This window comes from Littorina saxatilis, linkage group LG16 (assembly GCF_037325665.1).
Source record: "Littorina saxatilis isolate snail1 linkage group LG16, US_GU_Lsax_2.0, whole genome shotgun sequence".
In the NCBI taxonomy this organism is placed as follows: Eukaryota; Metazoa; Mollusca; class Gastropoda; order Littorinimorpha; family Littorinidae; genus Littorina; species Littorina saxatilis.
Genome location: NC_090260.1, coordinates 28,676,124 through 28,699,074, shown reverse-complemented (window position 1 = coordinate 28,699,074; position 22,951 = coordinate 28,676,124). Strand labels below are relative to the sequence as shown.

Here is a 22,951-nt window from a genome sequence, read left to right as displayed (position 1 = left end):
GCTCTTTTTTTTATAAAGGTTTCAGAGTGTTTGCACTCGCACAATCAAAAAAAAAAGAAAAAATTATTTTGGTATCCACAAGAATTGTAAACAGAAAAAAATACGATACGTTCAGGATAACAGGTAAGTGACAACACTTAAAAATGCTGTCACTGCTATTGAGACACGCAATGTTTCCAAAAAAGGAAATATTGTTTAACCATGACACAGATGTTAAATCTTCGAATGAATGGTTCTTAAGGACTAACAACAACACAGAAATGCAAGACAAAAATGGCATGGTCGAATATAACGAAGACCAAGTGATTTATAAGTAAATGCAAAAATATACACTCACACACATAAGCCTCTATCATTTATAGCCAATTATATGGCCAACATGATACACCTATATGTGACAGCGTACGAGGAAAAAACGGTATAAGTCGTATAAAACGCGTTCAAGCTTCACGCTGAAAACATGTGTAAAGTGAAATAAACTCATGTTCAGAGTTTGGATTATTTTAAACTATAAAGGGTCTAATTTAGGTCAATACTTAAAGTTGTGCTAAATTTTAAAAAATGCATGAATTTCAACTTGTCTATGTATGGGATTTTTGTAGGTCCACACACCTGTTTTTTTTAGAGGCACACAATTTCCAAGCTTAAAAAGATGACACGAATCGGATGGGTATTGTTTTTGTCGTTGTTGTTATTGTGTTTTGTTTTTTTGTGCTCAAGTATGTAACGCTAAAGTTTCCTTTTTTCAAAAACTTCATTATACTGTTTTGTCTTGTTCTCTGTCACATAAGATGATACTCGCGTAGCATATACGCAATGACGTAATACACGCACCGACGTAATAAATATACGCACTGACGTAATATACGCATTGACGTAATCACTTGCCACGGATTTAAACACTGGTTTTTAAAACCAAAAAAAGATTTAACTGCTCAGCAGAATCTTGTAATGAAAAAAACTTTCAGCATATATTACGCATTAAAACACACACGTTCACAGGAGTAAACACACTTTTAAAGTGAAATCACCAGCAACAGCAGTAGTAGAAGCAGTACACGCAGCACCATTATCAAAACAACGTCAAAGACTTTCACAACAACAGCAATCCCCCCCCCCCCCCCAAAAAAAAAGAAAGAAATATATATATATATATATATAATTATATAAAAATAAAAAATAAAAAATAAAAAGATTGGAATTCCACACACGATCTTGCAAATGTGTTTGGAATACCTTTTCCTCGTTGAAATGATACAACTGCATCAAAATCATTAGTAACGCAGAGTGGAGCGTTCACTAATCGTCACTGATACAGGTAGGTTTTAAGGCAAGAGATGGCACGACAATTTTGGTCAAACACGTTTGTTGGTTTCTCAATGTGGGTAGGTACATTGAACACCATAAAATATTTGTTCAATGCAATTCTGTTATCGTCAGCCTCTACCTTGCAATAAAATGATTAGTTTTCATAGCATTTTATAAACAAGTGACACCATTTTGAAAACTGTTCACGCTGTTTTCTCTGATTCCTTTTTGAGCACCGTTGCCATCATTGGGAAATACTCATCTTCTAGACTAACTGTCCATAATTCTTGCTCTATTTGTATTTTCACTAGAAATGGTGCTTTTTCACTATAACAAGAGGTGGGGGGGGGGTCCGTGGGTACCAAGACAGGAATCTCTCACAGCAGTCTTGCAAATGCGTTTGAGAAAGCCTCTATAGAAATGGTAACATCGCAATAAACCAGGAGAAAACAAACCAGGTATGTTTAATTTTAAGATTACTGTGCTTGTTTTCGTGTTTGCTGTTGTTGTTGCCGCTGTTGCACTGCTGACTTTGAGACATTTGCGTAGGTTGGCGCAAACAAAACACAAATTTGGCGCAGCTATATTGCAAAAAATGCGTATGGCACAACAACAAATGCAATATGTTACGCAAAATGTTGCAACGAGCGCAACCCGACTGCTACTAGTGTCGTTTTGGTCGTTGTTGGGGCAGTGGTGGCTGTGGCTGTTGCTGTTTATTGTGGAGGGTTGTGGGTGTCATCCGGGTCAGACGCTGCTCTGGACGCAGTGCGGCAAGAACAGCCTACAATGAATGGTTCCCATACCTGCAACAAGATACATCATTTCTCATTCTGTATTTAAGCCATTTCAGAACTGTTTGTACAAAATGTTTTTTTAATTTTATTTTGGTTTTTGTACATGCATAAACTTTAAAGGACAAGACGCAGACATGGGAACAAAAATACAAGAGTACACATGTTGGACAAAGAAAAAAACCAGGAGGGGGGGGGGGGGTCATGCCTTGGTGGTCGCAGTTTCAAAAGAGTATGTACAAAATGTTACATAAATATACATAGTATACATCAAGAAGTAAAAAAGAGTTCAGAAACAGAAAGAAAATACGTCGGATGTAACCAATCATGGCAAAATATTGGTAAGATGAAAAATGTTTTAAAATAATCACCTCTACGTAGACGTAGTTGTTGGTTTCAGGGTGGCAGTTCCTTTTACGTCTGAGGACTTTGGTGTAGTGCTTGACAGGCTCACAGCCCAGGTTGGAAGCTCCGGACACCAGCTGAGAACATGAGGAGCAGGCTTGGCACTCCCCTTCCACCGTAGTCTGAGGGATGCGGTTCTGGTCGTAGTTGAACTTCCAGGTCATGGGGCAGGGGTCAAAGGACGGGCCAGAGGTCTGGCACTGAGTGCTGTAGATCAAACATTGCAAAGACGTGTTAATTCTTATTATTGAATAATTTCTTATAAAACCACTAAAGAGTTGTAAGAAATGAACTCATAGAGGCTTTTTAGAAGAAAAAAAGAATTATATGACGTTATCTAAAAAAAATTCCATGGGAAGCAAATTAGATGTTGAAATGTTGTATGTGTCCAAGTGTAGAGATGGTCTTATCTCAAATGAAGCTTGAGAAGATCTGAGTTATTGTGAAGAAAAATGTTTTCACGCGAAGAACAGTGCCCTCATAGAGAAAGTAAGACAGACAAATAGACAGAAAGACAGATAGGGAGCGGGCCAGAGCACTGGCATTGCGTGGTATAAACACACACACACACACACACACACACACACACACACACACACACATACACACACACACACACACACACACACACACACACACACACACACACACACACGCATATGTACACACGCACACATACACAAAAACACACAAACACGCAAACACTCAAACACACCACCACCACCATCACCACCACCACCACCACCCCCCCCCCATCCCCCATACACACACACACACACACATATGCCACCGCCACCCCCCCTTCCACACACACACACACACACATATGCCACCGCCACCCCCCCCTTCCATACACACACACACACACACACACACACTCACAACCTACCCGGCAAGACCAATGTTGCTGTGCTGAATGTTCGTCATGTTGGGGTTGCTGTCCTCAAACTTGGACAGGGTCGTAACCTCCGCGCCATTGCGCACTTGGGGCAGCTGGTAGAACGAGGCAGGGAAGTCCACGTTGACTGCGAGAAGTCTCTCCAGTTCCGCGAGAGGAGGCATCGTGCAGTCGTCTGCTTGGCTCGCCTGTCGTCTGCTGCGTAGGGCGTGTAAATCTGCCGGTGATGACAGGAGCGCCAGTGCAAGGACGATAACTGCGATGTTGTTTGAGAGTGCCTAGAGAGAGAAAACAATAAGAGTGGCCTGTGGTGTTCGTTGTTAGGAGGGTGGACGAGGAAGGGAGCAGCAGACAGAGAGAGAGAGAGAGATAGAGAGAGCTTAAGACCCAGAAAGAGAAAGATAGAGAGAGCGAGCGAGAGAGAGAGAGAGAGCGAGTGAGACAGAGAGCGAGACAGAGAGCGAGACAGAGCGAGACAGAGAGAGAGAGAAAGAGACAGAGACAGAGACAGAGAGAGGGGGAAAGACAGACAAGCAGACAGACAGACAGAGAAAAACTGAAATATAGAGAGAGAAAGAGCATTACATGAATAAATGAAATAAAAATGATAAATACATGAATAAACAGAAATGAAATCCATAAAACAAATAATAGAACTGAACTAAAAGCAATGAATGAGTAACTATCCACAAAGCAATCACTAAATCAATTAATCAATCAGTTAATCAGTTTTACATGATTAAGTTTACATTCGAAAAATACTTACCATAATGTCAGCAAAATGAAACACAACCTCTGATTCGAAGTCAATTAAGCACCTTCCTATTTTGTACGTTTTGGTTTTTTTTACTTTTATTTTCTCTGAACGTAACAGAGCCTTAATTCTGCGACTTTAACAATACTTAATAATACCCTTGCACAAAACGCTGTTTCAGAACTGATGCTAATTCACACATAAAATTGAAAGCAAGAGCCTTATTTCTGCGACTTTCACAATACTCAATACCCTTGCACAAAACGCTGTTTTCAGAACTGATATTAATCCAAACACAAAATGAAAAGCAATCAGTCACTTTTTCAAGAGAAACCACTTCAAATTCGCCAGCCCCATATATATCCAAAGCCAGCAAGTCACGTGATACTTTAATGACAAAAAAGAGGGGTTTCAGGAAAGTGTATTTTCTTGCAAAAGAAGGGAGTGCCTACCGTGTTGGCCCCATAGGCACTGGGTCGGATTGGTTGAAATCTCACTTTACCTTGTGTCGGAGGTGTGGCCCGGTGAAATAAATCTATTACGGTCAACCCGGAGCGTCCTATTGGCAGACAACGATCTAGCCTTACATACTTGTCGTGGGAGTTTTCCAACCACTACCGCCTGTGTTTTTGTGTGTTTTCGAACACCTAATAATGATGAAATGTCAATGCATATCATTGTGTAACGACATAATCATAACTTTTTTTTAATTGAACATGTATTTGAAGAAACTATTTGGTAAAAGATTTCTAGCGAGTTTGACCTTATGACGTCTTAAAGGGCATTCGTCATGCTGGCATTTGTAGACACGCGCGCATGCAATGATCTGCTTGAAAATGCTTCGTATTCATTTAAATAATTATCATAAATACGAAGGTTTTTCGAGGAAATCTTTGCAGGTGTGTCTATAAATTCCCCCCGAACAAATTTGCAAACAAATCTACGATTATTATAAGAAAGGCGTCACACAATAATATGCAATGACATTTCATCATTATTAGGTGTTCGAAGACACACAAAAAACACAGGCGGTAGTGGCGACAAAACTCCAACGATAGGTGTGTAAGGCTAGCTCGTTGTCTGCTAATAGGACACGCCGGGTTGGATTTAACAAACATTTTATTCAAAATTCAAAATACATGACATGTTACAATTACCAGTCTACAACGAGGACACGTGACCAAAACATTACAATATGACACTAATCTACATGATGGTGGACTGACTTGACAAGAATAAACCAGGAGAAAACGTTCTGGGGGTGGGGTGGGGAACTAAAGCGCCGGGTTGACCGTAATCGCTTTAATAATAACCGTCACTGTTCCGACACCAGATAAATTGAAATTTTAACCAATCTGACTTAGTGATTTGGTCCAACCAGGTAGGCCTTTTCTCCCGCTGACCACGGCACCCACACACCCACACACACACACAAACAAACAAATCGACACACACATACACACACACACACATACCACACACACACACACACACACACATACCACACACACACACATACACACACCAGGGGCGGATCACATCATTTTTAAGGGAGGGTTTCCAAATTTCCTTTAGGGACAATTCGACCACGCGAAGCGTTTAGGTAAGGGCGCGAAGCGTTCAAACCTCCTAGGGGCGTCAGGGGGCATGCCCCCCCCCCCCCTCCCCCCGACCCTTCGGAAAATGTTGTTAAAAACAAAAAAAATGGAGCAATCCGGTGCAATTTAAGCCACGAAACTTCCCCTAATACACCTTCCAAAAAGTAAATTTAAGAAGTCAAATTTGGATCAAAACAAGAACAAATGACCGATCTAGTGCAACCTGAGCAAGCAAATTACCCAACTACTTTCCAAAACCGTCACGTAGAAGACAAAGGCCGGCTCCTGGGGGGGGGGGGGGGGGGCCGAGGGAATGCCCCCCCCCCCCCTCCCGGAAAATGTGTGATCAAAATCAAGGAAAATGGAGTAATCTGGTGCAATCTCAGCGATCAATTTTTCTTTGTTTTCAATTTTATTTCATTTTGTAGGCTAGGGGGGGGGGGGGGGTTCCGGAAACCCCCCTGGATCCGCCCCTGCACACACACAAACGCGCGCGCACAGGGGTTTCACTTCCCTGAAACCCCTTCTTTTTTTCCCATTAAAATATCACGTGACTTGATTGCTTTGAGTATATATGGGGCTAGTGATGAGAGACTTGCAATCATTCTCAAATTTAAAGTGGTTTCTCTTGAATAATCGCTTTCCTTTATATTTGTAAATTAGTATCAATTCTGAAAACAGCGTTTTGTGCAAGGATATTATTGAGTATTGTGAAAGTCACAGACTTAAGGGGCTGTTATATTTAGAGAAAATACAAATTTCAAAACAAACACACAAAAGAGGAAGGTGCTTTATTCAATTCGAATTAGAGGTTGTGTTTCATGTTGCTGACATTATGGTGAGTATTTTTCGAATGTAAACTTAATCATGTAAAACTGATTAACTGATTGATTGATTGATTTACTGATTGATTTGTTGGTAGTTATTTATTCATTACTTTTAGTTAATTTATGTTTTTTGTATCAACGATTTTAATTCTTTGTTTATTCATCTATTTATTATTTTGTTTAAATATTTATTCATTTACTTTTTTTTAATCAGGTTTCTGCACATTCATTCATTTATTTTTCCGTCTATTCATTTAAAGCTCTCTCTGTTGGCTTGTCTGTTTGACTATATCTCAGTCTGTCTCTGTCTGTCTGTCTGTTTGTCTGTCTATCTCTTTCTCTTGCTCGCTCTCTCTCTTCCGACCTGCCTGCGGCAAACTACCAGCACAAACGTTTTTTAGACCAGATATACATCTTATCTCATGAAGTCAAAATAATTTGTCGCTAGAAAGGTCGTTAAAAACAACAACCGGTGCTTTTAAACAATGTGTTACTTTATTAATTTTTGTTTAATGATTATTTGAATGCCGTGTATGTCAATCGGCATGGTGTTTTAAACTTGTTTGCGTCACGTCAAATGAATTCACATTTTTCTTCTAATAAATGTATTGTATGTAAATGTATAATATGTTCTTACTTTAGTTTATCTTTAAACAAGTAGGCCTACCAATTTTCTTTACTTGTTTATTCTTTAGCTATTTTAGACAAGTCCCTCTTTAGGGCGAGGGCCAGATGTAAAAAAGCGGACCACTGCTTACTCTATTACCCTCGTTAAATAAAGAATTGTTCTTGTTCTTGTTCTCTCTCTATCTCGCTCTCTCTGTCTCTCTCGTTTATCTGTCACTCTGTCTCTGTCTCTGTACCTCTCTGCCTGTCTATCTGTCTGTCTGTCTGTCTGTCTGTCTGTCTGTCCCCCCCCCTCTTTTCTCCTCCTCCCCTTCTCCTCCACTCTCCTAACCACGAACATCACAGAGCACTCATACTTTTCTCTCTCAAGGCACTCTCAAACAACATCACAGTTATCGTCCTTGCGTTGGCGCTCCTGTCGTCGCCGGCAGAGTTAAGCGCCCTACGCAGCAGACGACAGGCGAGCCAAGCAGACGACTGCACGATGCCTCCTCTCGCGGAACTGGAGAGACTTCTCGCAGTCAACGTGGACTTCCCTGCCTCGTTCTACCAGCTGCCTCAAGTGCGCAATGGCGCGGAGGTTACGACCCTGTCCAAGTTTGAGGACAACAACCCCAACATGACGAACATTCAGCACAGCAACATTGGTCTTGACGGGTAGGTTGTGTGTGTGTGGTTGACGGGTGTGTGTGTGTGTGTCTGTGTATTTATTCCACGCAATGCCAGAGCTCTCGCCCGCTCCTTATCTGCCTGTCTGTCTATTTGTCTGTCTTACTGTATCTATGAGGGCACTGTTCTTCGCGTGAAAACATTTCTGTTCACTCACTAAGGTCTTCTCAAGCTTCATATGTGATAATACCATCTCTACACTTGGACACAATACAAAACAAATCAACTTCTTATAATGCCTCCCATGCAGAGTTGGAATGTTTCGATAATGTCATATTTTTTTTCTCTCAAAGAAGCCACTACGAGTTCTTTTCTTAAAACACTTAAAGTAACACATGTGGCTGTAGCTCAATAATTAATTCATTTTGGTCACTTGTACAAATAATCTCATAAACGTCCTTTAAAGTTGATAGAAGGAGGATTGGCTACAGTATTCGAACACAGAAAAAAATTGTTGGTACGATATTTTCGAGAAAAAGAATTCGTAGGCCTAAACATTATTCAACAAGGCCTTTGGCGTAATCGTCACCGGAAGTCAAGGGAACTCCCTACTTCCGCCACTACTGCCGCTATCAATTGACAAGTACAACATCACTATGTCGTCGCCATCGGTAAGTTTCAAAGGCCGTGCAATAACTTTTCGCCCCTAACTTAAGTCTATTTAGATTTGGGATCCAAAAGTGTTCTACATTATCAAGAAGAAGAAGAACTGGAAGCAATCTGTCGACATGAGAGTGACAGAGTGAGAGTCATTCATGTCACTACCGCAAAAACCGCCCCACTCGCATTTTCTGAGTTTGACGGTAAGAGTAAGCATACTCGTAGATCTTGATAATTATAAAGGGTAACAGCCTTCATGAACTTTGGAGCATAGGCTGTATGCCTCTTAGCTTCTTTTTGCTTTCGATGGGTTGCTTCTAGATCTGTCGTAATCCCTGTAGCACTACATCAATCATTCAATGTACTTGTGGACTTTTGCTCAGAACATGTAAACAGCATAAAGTACTCGGTTGGTTTTTAATTTTCTATTATTCCTTGGTCATCACTTGTTTGATGGATGATGCCCTCCTTCCCTCTTTGCTCCCTCTAGAATCATGTGCAAAGAATGTGACAGAAGAAGACTTTGACTGTCTAGCAGTCCTAACCTAAGTATTTCTCTCATAACCCCACCCATACCCCCAGGTGTGTTCTCATATACATTAGTTTGATGAGAAAATTTGCTAGTAAAAACTGGTTTGGCACTCACAGATGACAAAAAGAGTGGAGAGCTTACCAGATGTATTTCTACATGCTGAAGATACAACTAATTTATTATTGTTGATTTCAGACAAGCCGGAGTGATCATGAAACAGACTCACCTGCACCCCACAGAGGGAGAGGAAGGAGGAGAGGAAGGGGAGGGGGAAGAGGAGGTGGTCAGCCTCAAGAACAAGATCAGGTGTGTTTTCATGTCCATTACTTTGAGAACATTTGCTATTTTGGCTCTAATAGATGAGACTGAAGAGCTTACAATTAATTATATGAAAATTAGTTCTACATGCTGAAGATACAACTATTTTATTATTGTTGATTTCAGACAAGCCGGAGTGATCATGAAACAGACTCACCTGCACCCCACAGAGGGAGAGGAAGGAGGAGAGGAAGGGGAGGGGGAAGAGGAGGTGGTCAGCCTCAAGAACAAGATCAGGTGTGTTTTCATGTCCATTAGTTTGAGAACATTTGCTATTTTGGCTCTAATAGATGAGACTGAAGAGCTTACAATTAATTATATGAAAATTAGTTCTACATGCTGAAGATACAACTATTTTATTATTGTTGATTTCAGACAAGCCGGAGTGATCATGAAACAGACTCGCCTGCACCCCACAGAGGGAGAGGGAGGAGGAGAGGAAGGGGAGGGGGAAGAGGAGGTGGTCAGCCTCAAGAACAAGATCAGGTGTGTTTTCATGTGTACATTACAGTGAAATCTGTGGTATCCATACTGGTCTTATCCAAATACCCTGTGATATACAACTGGGGAATTACCCAAATACGTATTACTTAGTCTGAATCTGACCTGTGGTATCCAACTACCTGTGGTATCCAACTCTTTTTGTCTGGGCCCCTTCGTTGTTGGATACCACAGGTTTCGCTATAGTTTGAGGAGAAAATGTGCTAGTTTGGCACACATAGATGAGAGAATTGGAGAAGTTACCATTAGATGTAAATTAGTTCTTCATGTTGAAGACACAAATGTTTTATTAATGCTGTTTTCAGACATGTTCCACAAGTAACGAAAGAGGAGGAGACAGGGGGAGAGGAAGGAGGAGAGGAGGACGAGGGGCGACAGCACAGCAGCGGGGCTCTTCAAGTGGCAGGGGGAGAGGTGGTCGAGGGAGGTGGGATGTGGCCGGCATCCCCACTGCGCAGCAGCACAGGAATAACTTGCAGGTGTGTTTTTAATTAATTTGACATTATTATGAGGAGATATGAATAGCAAAGTCTTTCGCATGTATACACAGATAATGATAACAGCACACATGTTTCATTTTAAAACATGTTTGTTGTCTTTACATTATTACAGACTCAGATCCAACAGCTGGATATTGCACAACTGCGACAACTGGCCCTCGACCTGGCTGTTGCACAACCAGGTCTTGTTTTTGACATGCTTGGTAAGTAACTTCTGCTTTATGGTGTTCTGATATAAGTTTGCTCTTGTCATTATTGTGGTATTTTGTGTGAGCTCTCTATGTAGTATTTTGTTTCTGCATTCTGCTGAAAGTATTTTTTCAATGGTTTTGTTGTTGTTGTATACAAAAAACAAAACAAAAAAAATATATTTACATCCATGGTGCATTATTGATTTTTTTTACTTTGACATTGGTAATCATAAAATATGTATCATAAATTAAGAAATAAAAATGCTTTCTGTTGAAAACAGCCGATCAGTCGTCTGTGCCAACACCTGCACCATCACCAGACCATGCAGCCTGGCCGGACTGGTGTGTGTGCCGACATTGTCGGCACATGCCCACACCTGCAGAACGGATCTGCTGCCAGCGCCGCACTCAGTGCATATCAAGAATGCCTGTACGTATGCCCATTTTTTATATAAAAAAGTATTTATTAAAAAAATATTTACATGAAAAAAAAGATAAACACAGTCATGGTCAGATTGTGTACTTGTGCAGGGTAATATAGTTGTATGTAATGATATACAGTGGAACCTGCTAGTACTCATACTATAGTGGACTCTATTATTGTGATTTTCCACTTATAATGAAGAGGGTTTTTTTCCCCCTTGGGTTCTCTCTGTTAGACAAAAATCTAAACTGTAATAGCAAATTTCTTTTAGTGAACGACTTTCCTCTTCCCTTGAAGTTCACATTGGTATGTAGTCCTTGGAGTCCAATTATTATTATTTATTTATTTTTGTATTTCTTATTTTTGTATTTGAAAAAAAATGAAATTTGGATATTTACAACGCGCTTTATCTTTGCTGTGTAGGAAACTAAAAGCGCGGCAAAGGTCGCACTTTACCAGGCGCCCCACTCAAGGCCCAACAGGGATTCGAACCCGGGTCAATGTGATGTGTTGTTACTTTGATGATTACAATTATTATTTCTTTTTTCTTTTGCAGGAGATGAACATCATTTTACATCCGTTCGTGCTACACCTGAGCAGGAGGCAGCGGGTGGACATTTTGGTGTTTGCGGAAGAGGGAGGCGAAGCCGCCTCCAATCGCCATGCTGCCTATCGCCAGTTTGTTTTCTGGCAGCATGGTCGTTTGGGGGCTGGTAACAGGAGGGCTATCCCTTCATGTTGTGTGTGGGCCATTCGGGATACTTACCCCAGTCCCAACAATGTTTATACAGGATACATTCCAGCGCGCTTGCAGTAGATGGGGTAATTGCTCTTGAATACCGACACACAACATGGAGGGATATTTTTCGTCTGTCTCTTCCTCAAGCACCAAAATGTCCTGAGGACTTGGACATGTTTGACTTTTAGTTTTCAAATTTTTAATTGCCTCTCTGTATGGTTGTAACAGCTGTTTGATTGTTTCCATGGGTTTTTGCACACATTACTTTTTGAGTGCAAGAAAAATATTACAGAAACATTTTGTCTTGAAAATGAGAATGTTATTTTGGTTGACTAGAAAATTATGTTAAAATGGTTTCTTCAGCTGAGCTGTTTGTTTTGTACAAGTTTGTGTTCATTTACTTTGTATGTACTAGTATGACTCCACAAGTTAATTTTAATAAATGTATATTTGACCAACAACAAAACAAGTTCATGTGCCAGCAGTGACACAATGTCATATCATGTAAATTATGCTGTCAGATTTTGAAATTGTGTAATTCTGAATACAGAATCTGAATCACTTCCACTTTTTGTAATGGGTTCAGAAAAAGAAACATGATGTTATTGTTTTTAAATTTATATCACACAACAAACACACAATAGTCTTTAGTCATTTTCAAAGTGGTGTACATCCCTTTATCTGCAGACAACAAACAGTTTCTGTCTTTGTTTTTTGTTTTTTTCTTTTCTTTCAGCAGACATACTGTTGCACAATTACCACACCACAACGCACTCATAAAAACAAATGAACAGACAGACAAATATCAAGTATCGTTACCACCATTATTCTCATATTGTTTCCAGGTAAACATGTACAAAAGCCAACTAAACAGATATGCTAAGTCACGCTTGCAGCCACACATAATAAGAATATACTAACACATGTTGTACAAACCCTCAGTCTCTCTCGCACACACATTAGTATCATGAATAAACAATTATTGTACACAAGCAATATTTTCAACTAAACAAGAAAAGAAAAAAAAAACATGATCACCATGTCACAACCACTCCCTCAGTCCCTGCATTGAGAGGTGGGTTGTCGCTGACATTCCTTTAATTATAATGGGAGGTACATTTTCAGCCGAACATTCCAACATGCTCAATTATAATATGTGTTGCAATGTGAGTTTCTTGTGCCTGCAGCCATTCTATGCCGCCTGAATCTAGCCTGTGAAGCAAAATGTAGTCTAAGGCAATTGATATCAATTTGAAGTGAAAATCATACAACACAGTCTCAACTAAAATGATACAGCTTTGGAAACTATTGATAAATGCTTTTCTTGCAAATTTAGTCTGCCAATGTATAATCACAAAGTTATTACTATTTTTCAAAGTTATTATTAAAATCATTATTCGCCAATGTATACAAGAGCCTCCCATCTATATTGGTGAAATAGCGCAATTTAGGGTCCATGATAAGGCAGCAGATTAAATTAAAAAACTAAACACAGCCATGCCATAGAACTATGCGGGTCTATGCATTTTTACTGGTTACCCACACATACAAACATTGCTGTCTTGAAAAGGGCCTTTCAAAAGTCCACTGGTGTCATATTGTTGTACCTCTCCACATGTCAAAAACAACTGTAACAGAACCGCAGACAAAAAGGGAGGTAATAATTATCCCACTTGACACTCTTTCCTTATGTTCTGCCTCCTTTTGGGCTACTACCAGCTCAACTGCTACCGTCATTCAGGTAAAACGAGATTTTTTCTGTGCAACAAGTTCACTAGTTGGAGGTGGGGAGGTTGCTGCCAGGTGTGTTGACAGTCTCCTTGGGTCCTCTTGTGCCAGAGGTTTTTTCCTGTGCAGTGGCAACGGGTCTTGTAGTCTCATCTCCATGATTCGCAGCTTCAGGGCTGGAATGTGGTGGTAGGTCTTTGGGACCTTCACAGGGAATACCGACCAGCGGCCGGTTTTCTTATTGAAGCATCTGTGATACCTATCAACATAGAACAAGAACAATTATGACTAAAATGCTTGACACTAACCCTTGTAATGGCCTTGAATGTCATAATATAACTAAACATGCCAAGGACATGATCATACATCTAGAACTTGAAGCCTGAATTTACATGTTTGGCCTGTGAAAAAAACAAACAACAAAAACATTGCATTGAGTGTGTTTCAATACATGTACTTACTTCTTTCTGCCATCCTTTGAAGTCGCCAAGGGTCGACCAGCATGAGTGTTGTGGTCCATGGCTGCCAACAGAATCCTGGCTTCATAAACCGGAGGTGTGTACGCAAACCTTTTGCCCGCATACATCAACAAATGTTGGTGAAACACCTCCAGGGGGCATGTGCTCCTGTATGTAAAAAGAAAGTATTATATATAATGGTAGAAGTGAACACGCTTATCATTAAATATTTTACAGTGATGTTCTGCTGATACTGTAGCGATAGGTTTTCTTGTTTATTTACCTCACTGTATGATATAAATCAACCCTGTTACAGCGAAATTCTTATATTCACTATAACAGAGTTCCACTGTATAATGTTGGCCAGCACACATCAGTATGAGCACTACAACTCCTGATTTTTACATCGAGTATTAGTAATTACAAAACCACACAAACAAGTTCATACTTGTTGCACCCACATAATCTCCTTTCATGCACACTGTAAACAGTTCCCTGATTTCTCCCTCAATAGTGAGTAATAATAATCTTCTAACCTGTTTGTGATGACCAACTCTGCTTTCTGGATCAGAGTCTGGTCTAAGACCACAGAGGCGAGCTGTTTCACTAGGGCACGGTCTTCCTGAGGATCAAGCCAGGCCCTCCCATCCTCCCTTTCCCCGCCCAGGTCTTCATGGTCGCAGCACCAGGCACCAGCATCCCAAGAATGTATGTTGCAAACATGTTGCAAAACTCCTCGCCACATACCCTGGAATGGAACAGACACATTCAGAAAACTATACATGCCTGATTTTTTTCAAACTATTGAAATTAGTGCATAATTGTGATTGACGTGCTATTATTATTTGTAAATGAAACCGTACAAATAACCAAACAAGACAATGACCAAACAGGTTACCATGAACTTTGTCTTGGTGTCAGCCTTCTGGCAGCAGAACCAAAAGTGGTTCACTATCGAAGGGATCCACTTTTGCAGCTTGCGACCTTTACTGCCTGCAGCAATCTAAGAAGAAAATGCAAATGTAAAATGTAAAGATACACACACAAACAAACCAAAGAAAACATGAGAAAACCAATAAAGCATTCACAATATTTCAAAATTGTATCAAACTATAACACAATTACAACATACGTACCTTGGCTAGCTTCTTGCCAATATTTTTGGCAACATGCCACACATCAAGGGAATGTTTTTTTCCGATCGCCTCTTTTTGACAAAACAAAGAACAAAATATATTCATTTGCAATATCAAATATTTGGTGCATACATTTTTAAAATGTTTGCTAAAATGACCAGCCCAAATTAAATGAAAAGGGCTTAGCAATGCACACATAATACAATGAACAACAGCTGCTAAAGAGACAATAATGGTGACACACTCTAAACTGTATCCCCAAAGTGGGCAAGAGGTATATTATCTTGAAATTAAGCATTCTAACTCACTGCACTGTCCATCCAGATGGGACTGATGTATGTATAGATAATAAATGTTGCATAATAAATTACCGCTAACATATAATTGACTGTTAATCACACACACACACACAAAGGGGGGAAAAGAGGAAACAGAACATACTCATATCTGCAGCTATTCCCACATGGGCATCAGTGACGACCTCATCAACAGTGGTGTCCACCCGTTCACCTTCAAGCACTACCTCATCCAGTGCCCTCTTAAATCCAACCCTTTCCATGTTCGTGGATTTTCGCTGTGTTTCCCGTTTGTCCACACACTGGACAGAGAGAATCTTTGTGGTCTCAGCCTCCATAAGAGTGTAGCTGCAGTACTGTGCGCAATGACCTATTTGAAAATTCAATGCACCATTAAAAAGTAACCATTTATGATGAAACCTGCAAACAATATTCTCTGACCGGACATCAAAATTGCAAGGCTTTTCTAAGCTCAGTTGTTTGTTAACATGGTTACGAGAACACAGGCAAGCCAATTACTCAAGCGCCTAGACTATATCATTCTACATGATGGTAAATAGCACATTCTAATATTCCAATGACTATGTAAAATTGGGGACATGGTATATATTGGGTCATTGAATAATGCAGGTCTGCAATAATCGTACTGACCTGGTGAATCATTGCGTCCATCTCCTGCACACACACACACACAAAAATGGAATGACATAACAAAATAAATGTTCAATAAAAAGTGCTCTGCCGTCACTTGACAACAGGAAGTCAATTTCAGTGGGTTACATGAAAATGTAACTTTTTCTTTCAGTCTATTTCTCAAAAGCAAGCACGCCTTGATACAATGTCCAAAATTGAATATTATGTCCTGCATCACATCATGTTTTGCTTTTGAGAAATAAAATAGAAAATATAAAGTTGATTTTAGACATTCATTTCAATATTATTGTGGGGTTGGGGGGGTGGGGGGTGGGGTTGGGTTAAGTCTACAGCATTGGATACATTATATTTCTGAAATGGCACAACAGTGACAAAGGGGTCAAACATAAATCACAAAAGAACAACAAACACTCACCCAGAACAACCAAATTTTGCTCTGCCAATGAGTCGAAGATGGCTCGTTGGTGGTCCTTCCATGTGTCCTTCACAGCCTTTATGATAAATGGAAAACAAAGTTATATATCTATATTCTTGTGAGTTGGGACAGTCACTGAGGGACACACAAAGCAAGAATTTTGCCTCACAGACTAGACTATGTCAACTGTTCTAGACAACAACAAAAAATGCCATACTTGTTACAAAACATCTGAATACATAACGAGAATGGGTTGCTTTTAGTTTCTAAACATCATTTGTAACTAGGGTGGCCGGTTGGTTCTGTGGTGAACACGATTCCCCAGGGATACAGCAACCCGGGTTCAAATCCCCGTTGGGCCGTGAGTAGGGCGCCTGTATAGTGCAACCTTTGCCGCGCTTTGAGTTTGCTAGAGATAAAGATAGAGATCAATAATAATAATAATAATAATAATGGACATTTATATAGCGCGTTTCTAGACAATCTACTCATAGCGCTTTACAATATTTAAACAGGTAAAAACAAACATGCATAGATATTAACACAAACTGGCAGGCAAACATAAACAACACAACTATCAATATCCAAATTCCATTTTCTTTCCATTTTATACACACACATTATAAATTATTTTTTAACTGTTTTTTAATTACCTGCACCACATAATGTTTCTGGACAGCCTGGTGGAAGGTAGCACCAGGAAAGGGCAGGTTCAGCACCTTCGCCCACAACGCCAGCTTGGCATAATTATTTCCACTTAGGAGGATACATGTGCTGACTAGAAAATCACCACAGTGAATTTTGTTGGGCAGGGTGGGCTGGGCACACCATGTGTGGCTCACATGGCCTTTCACACATTCCTGAAATTCACAGATCAGATTTGAAGAAAACAAAAATGCAAATGACTTTATAAAAATTCAATGTGTCACTGTCAGTAGGATTACTAGGAACATATACATGTACAAACATAATGAGTTGATGAAGCCTAAGTGCATTCTGAAATCTGAACCATCATGCCACATTTAGTGCTGTTAGACTTAGTAGTGTCCAAGATAAATTCAACATTTTAGTTTTTAACGAATGAACGGCCAGACGGACAGATGAACCAGGTGAGTACATAGACTGACTTTTGCTTCGCATGTGAGTAAAAAATAAAATGTTCTCACCCATCTGAGGTACAGTGCTGAGCCTGTGAAGCCCTCCTTCACGGCAGGAACATGCTCACACCCAGCAGTGGAGCATTTCCTGATGCTCACAGCAGCCAGTGCCTTTAGTTGGTGGACAAATGCTAGGCACAGTGTGCTGTTGCAAATGTCCTGGCACTGGTCTGCTGTGGCTATCCTGGTGATGCCTGGTCCTAACTCCACCTCCTCCGCAGTGTCAGCATCACCTGTCTCTTCGTCCTCCTGCTGGCCGTACGCCACCTCCTCAAAGGCCACCTCGTCTGCCTCCTTGGCATACTTTTCATCCCTGACACATAGGAATAAATAAAAAATAATAATAACATTCAGTGTGCAATACAGTCTGATGTAGATTAGACTTCCCTAGAAGAATGAAACCATTTTAATCATTTTACAACATAAATGTATAAATTCATGTATACATTACATACAAATGAAATAGATTAGAATTTGTTTTATTCTTACAAAAGCAACACATTAATAAGAAATGCAAAACATACACATCCATGGTGAGAAAAAAACTGGCGTCTTGAGATTCCAGCTCGATATCATCGACATCAAAGTCGCTGTCATCACCATCTAAATCACCATCACAGGTTAAATCACTGAATTCAACAGTGATGCTGCACAAGAGAGACATTGAAAACAAAGTTAGCATCACTCAAAATAATAATGTAAGTTGTCAACTGACAAACAAGAAAAAATGTGCCTGCAGTGCCAATCTATAATACTACTACATGTATCTCCGAAAACATAAAAAATCATCAAATGACCTTTATTATCAGAATATTCTCATTGTTTGTGTGTGTGTCTTGTTTTTCATCATTATTATTTTCACATGGTTCTTTACAAATTAGCTTTTTTAATAATACTACACTTACTTGAGAGGGTTGACAAAGGAGCGGTCAATGTTCTGCCTGTAAACATAAAAATGGTAATTATAATGTATTAAAACATGCAAACAAGAACTAGATGTACTGGGTAAATCAAAACACCCCTCAACAGTATCCAGTTTCTGTTGACATTACATTTCATTATCTTGAAAAAACAAGAAGTAATAATTGGTATAACTAAACCAGCAACCAACTCAACAATCAACAATAGTAGACACTAATGACTGCCGTCATTGTAAACTGAGGTAACCGGCTGGTGTTGATCTCTGGCCGACAGTTTGCCAACTCAACTCAAATGCAGATAACAAACAATGACAAGCTTACCGTTTTGACCTCATCCCTTTCCCTTCTTTGGCAGGCTGATCAGTCCTATAATTGAAAAAAAAAGTTATTTATAAATATGATTTGACTATTTAACACACCTTGAATCAATCGATAATGTGAACCCACTGGCACTTGTGGAGACGATTTAAAGTTTAGCATTTAGAACTTTGTAAATAGATAGCGGTTTTTGATTTAAACAAGACAGTTATTTGTGCAAGGGAGACAATATACAACCGGTGTAACCAGCCAACCAAAATCAACACTGCACCATGTTCAGTAAATGCACTCACTTTTCAATCTCAAGTTCTGGCTCCTCCTCGAATGGCTCCACACCTGATAAAGGTGTACTGAAAAATGTCAAACAATCAACTCTGACCATCACCTGATTAAAATGTGTTTAAATGCATGAAACTAGCAAACTGACAAACTGAACAAAATCTGAAACCAATCTTCCCAACATTTCTTTTTTAAGTTTTTGTGAACCCCATTTACTGTCAATAAACGGTCTATGAGTATGAGTATCAATTTACAAAGTACATATATATATTTACCACGGCTTGGACGAACTAGGGACAGAGGAGAGGTCGGGGGTGGTGCTGACTTTCGCTTGCTGCAGGAGCTGCCCTGGGGTGGAAGTTTTCTGCGGAGGCTGTTTAGCAAAGTCTGGTCTCTGCACAGCTCTGTTGAATAAGAACAAAAACAAAATCCATGCACTTTGAAATAAATTCGGTTCCTACATTCACTACACCCAGCTGAGCAAATTGGTAAATGTATCAGAGCTCTGTGTAAAGCTGACTTTCACAATGTATCAATTGACACTGACCTGCTTTCAATATCCCAAGTAGAACATCCTGGTTGAGGGTCAGTCAATGCGGCCTCTTGAATCTGTTGATAGCTAAAAGTAAAACATAAAAATAAGTCAGAAGTCAATACAGCGCTCATTGACTGAAAAAAAAAATGAAACGAATGTTCATCTATAATTATCAGTTTACAAAATACATTTACCACGGCTTGGACGAACTAGGGACAGAGGAGAGGTCGGGGGTGGTGCTGACTTTTGCTTGCTGCAGGAGCTGCCCTGGGGTGGAAGTTTTCTGCGGAGGCTGTTTAGCAAAGTCTGGTCTCTGCACAGCTCTGTTGAATAAGAACAAAAACAAAATCCATGCACTTTGAAATAAATTCGGTTCCTACATTCACTACACCCAGCTGAGCAAATTGGTAAATGTACATCAGAGCTCTGTGTGAAGCTGACTTTCACAATGTATCAATTGACACTGACCTGCTTTCAATATCCCAAGTAGAACATCCTGGTTGAGGGTCAGTCAATGCGGCCTCTTGAGTTCGTTCGTACCTAAAACAGAAAAAGAAGTACAGTAGTCAAGAAAGCACTGATTGACTGGAAACAACACTTTGGTTTTGAAACGAATGTTCGTCACACTGTCACTGTAAATTATTATTTGAAAACATGGTACTCAAAGAGAAAACAAAACAAGCAAATGACAAGAACAAAGGAGGAATTTGAATTGAATTTAAACGATACTTACGCGTCCATGAGGATTCTAGAAAGTTCCGTGTCTGCTTTTGATCTGTTGTGAGGTTTCAACAAATGAGGTGTCTTGGCAAACACCTGTCCTCGGAGGGCCCCCCATCGTTCGAATTGGCTGGTCAAACAAACTTTCAATTTCTCCCTCAGCTTTTTCTTTTTTTTCTTGGCCGAAGCCGTGCTTGCAACTCTGGCAACAGGCACAGCAGGTGGTGTAGGAGGCAAACATACTTTTGGAGGCATAGATCGAAGACGATCTTTCACATCTTGAGAAGCCATCTTTGTTTGTAGGGGAAATCCGTTTCCGGTAAATGTTCTAAACATAGAATCGCCTCGCTATACACTGTCACGTGACTGTTCTAAAAATATCACGGCGAAGGGTATGGGTTTATTTCGAAACTATCTTCAATTATTGATTTCTGACAAACTACAAAGATTTGAATAGCCCCAGTTGGTAGAACACCTAATTTTTATACGCTGCAACAGCTGAAAAAGCCTTAAACCTATGGGTTGAGCTCAATGGGAGTCTTTAATGGCTTTCCAAAAACATTATTCAATAAAAAGAAGTAACACTTTGCAATGTGTGATCTACAGCACTCAGTGCCAGACCTCTGGCCCGTCCTTTGACCCCTGCCCCATGACCTGGAAGTTCAACTACGACCAGAACCGCATCCCTCAGACTATGGTGGAAGGGGAGTGCCCAGCCTGCTCCTCCTGTTCTCAGCTGGTGTCCGGAGCTTCCAACCTGGGCTGTGAGCCTATCAAGCACTACACCAAAGTTCTCAGACGTAAAAGGAACTGCCACTCTGAAACCCACAACTACGTCTACGTCGAGGTGATTATTTTAAAATGTTATTCATCTACGTCAGGTAACTGATTTTAATATTGTATTCATCACACGTCAGGAAGAGGGGAGGATGAAGAAGGGGGAATAAAGATGATGGCAACAGTTATCCTGTGCGCGCGTCGTCAAGAAGAAAATGCAATTGTGTTCGAATTGTTGACCTTAAATGTGAAGAGTTTTTAAAGAATATGCCGATAACAAAACAGAGACTTGCTGCAGAAAAAAACGATGCTTCGGCGGATGATGACATTATTCAGAAATGCTGCCAAAAAACGGTTTTTCTGCAGCATTTGTTTTTCTGCAGAATAACTGAATAAAGTCATAATTCGCTAAGGATAAATTGGTGCATCCTGTTGCAGGTGTGGGAGCCATTCATAGTTGGCTGTTCTTGCCGCACTGCGTCCAGAGCAGCGTCTGACCCGAATGACACCCACAACCCTCCACAATAAACAGCAACAGCAAAAGCCACCACTGCCCACACAACGACCAACACGACGACAAAAAGAAGCACAGTCATCGTAAAATTAAACGTACCTGATTTGTTTGTACCTGGTTTATTGCGATGTTACCATTTCTATAGAGGCTATCTCAAACGCATTTGCAAGACTGCTGTGAGAGATTCTTGTCCAAAATGTTGTGCCATCTCATGCCTTAAAAACACACCTGTATCAGTGACAGTGCATGCTTCACTCTGCGTTACAAATGATTTTATTTCAGATGTATCATTTCAACGAGTAAAGGGTATTTCAAACACATTTGCAAGATTGTGTGTACAATTCCTTTCTATTGTTTTTCTTTTGTTTTTTGTTTTCTTGTATAGTTGTTGTAAAAGTTCTTGACGTTGTTTTGATAATGGTGCTGCACGTGCTGCTTCCACTACTGCTGTTGCTGGTGGTTTCATTTTAAAAATGTGTTTATTCCTGTGAACGTGTGTGTTTTAATGCTTTAGATATGCTGAACGCTCTTTTTATTCCAATATTCTGCTCAGCAGTAAAATCTGTTTTGGTTTTAAAAACCAGTGTTCAAATCCGTGGCGAGTAACTACGTCAATGCGTATCTTACGTCAGTGCGTATAATTATTACGCCAGTGCGTCCATTACGTCATTGCGTATATATGCCACACGTGTTTCATCATATGTGACAGAGGACAAGAGAAAACGGTATAATGAAGTTTTTGAAAACAGGAAACAAACTGGAGCAGCAACAACAAAATAACAACGCCAAAAACAATACCCATCCGATTCGTGTCATCTTTCTTAGCTTGGACATTTCGTGACTCTGAAAACACAGGTTTATGGATGTTCAACACATCTCGTAAAAAGAAAAGTTGAAATTCATGCATTTTTGTCCTTCTCAATTTTGCAAAACTTTTAGTATTTACCTAAATCAGACCCTTTATAGTTTAAAATAATCCAAACTCTGAACATGAGTTTATGTTCACTTTACAAATATTTTCAGCGTGACGCTTGAACGCGTGTTGTACGACTTATACCGATTTCCCCCGTACCCTGTCACAAATAGGTGTATTATGTTGGCCATATCATTGGCTATAAATGATATAGACTTATGTGTGTGAGTGTATGTGTTTGCTCTTACTAATAGTTATAATTCACTAGGTCTTTGTACCACTCGACCATGACATTTTTGTTGATGGCGTTCGATATAATTAAACCACTCGTTCAGTTTTTGTTGGATATGTGCATTTCTTTTCTGTGTTTTATTTGTCGGTGCTTGTTGGTAGTTTTTAAATGTGCTCAAAGTTACTCCAGTACCTGTCTTTTTTATTGATGATGT

The 22,951-nt window shown here is 40.0% G+C and overlaps 3 protein-coding genes across 3 annotated transcripts; 1 reads left to right on the top strand and 2 right to left on the bottom strand.

Annotated features, from left to right (window-relative positions):
* Positions 1-2,024: 2,024 nt before the first annotated feature.
* On the bottom strand, positions 2,025-4,467 carry LOC138949949 (uncharacterized). Its single transcript, XM_070321732.1, has 4 exons — positions 4,172-4,467; positions 3,397-3,683; positions 2,474-2,714; positions 2,025-2,114 (listed from the first exon to the last, which is right to left on the bottom strand). The coding sequence occupies exons 1-4, from the start codon at positions 4,172-4,174 to the stop codon at positions 2,025-2,027; spliced, it is 621 nt and encodes a 206-aa protein (XP_070177833.1). The 5' UTR covers positions 4,175-4,467.
* A 5,239-nt stretch (positions 4,468-9,706) lies between these two features.
* Positions 9,707-12,280, top strand: LOC138950758 (uncharacterized). Its single transcript, XM_070322485.1, has 5 exons — positions 9,707-9,816; positions 10,137-10,310; positions 10,444-10,534; positions 10,804-10,952; positions 11,503-12,280. The coding sequence occupies exons 1-5, from the start codon at positions 9,722-9,724 to the stop codon at positions 11,507-11,509; spliced, it is 516 nt and encodes a 171-aa protein (XP_070178586.1). The 5' UTR covers positions 9,707-9,721; the 3' UTR covers positions 11,510-12,280.
* A 210-nt stretch (positions 12,281-12,490) lies between these two features.
* On the bottom strand, positions 12,491-20,829 carry LOC138950757 (uncharacterized). Its single transcript, XM_070322484.1, has 19 exons — positions 20,315-20,829; positions 20,050-20,121; positions 19,776-19,904; positions 19,594-19,665; positions 19,322-19,450; positions 19,061-19,117; positions 18,771-18,815; positions 18,435-18,470; positions 18,054-18,176; positions 17,539-17,842; positions 17,026-17,232; positions 16,373-16,448; positions 15,955-15,978; positions 15,449-15,673; positions 15,008-15,078; positions 14,770-14,874; positions 14,408-14,619; positions 13,875-14,039; positions 12,491-13,672 (listed from the first exon to the last, which is right to left on the bottom strand). The coding sequence occupies exons 1-19, from the start codon at positions 20,635-20,637 to the stop codon at positions 13,423-13,425; spliced, it is 2,625 nt and encodes an 874-aa protein (XP_070178585.1). The 5' UTR covers positions 20,638-20,829; the 3' UTR covers positions 12,491-13,422.
* Positions 20,830-22,951: the final 2,122 nt, after the last annotated feature.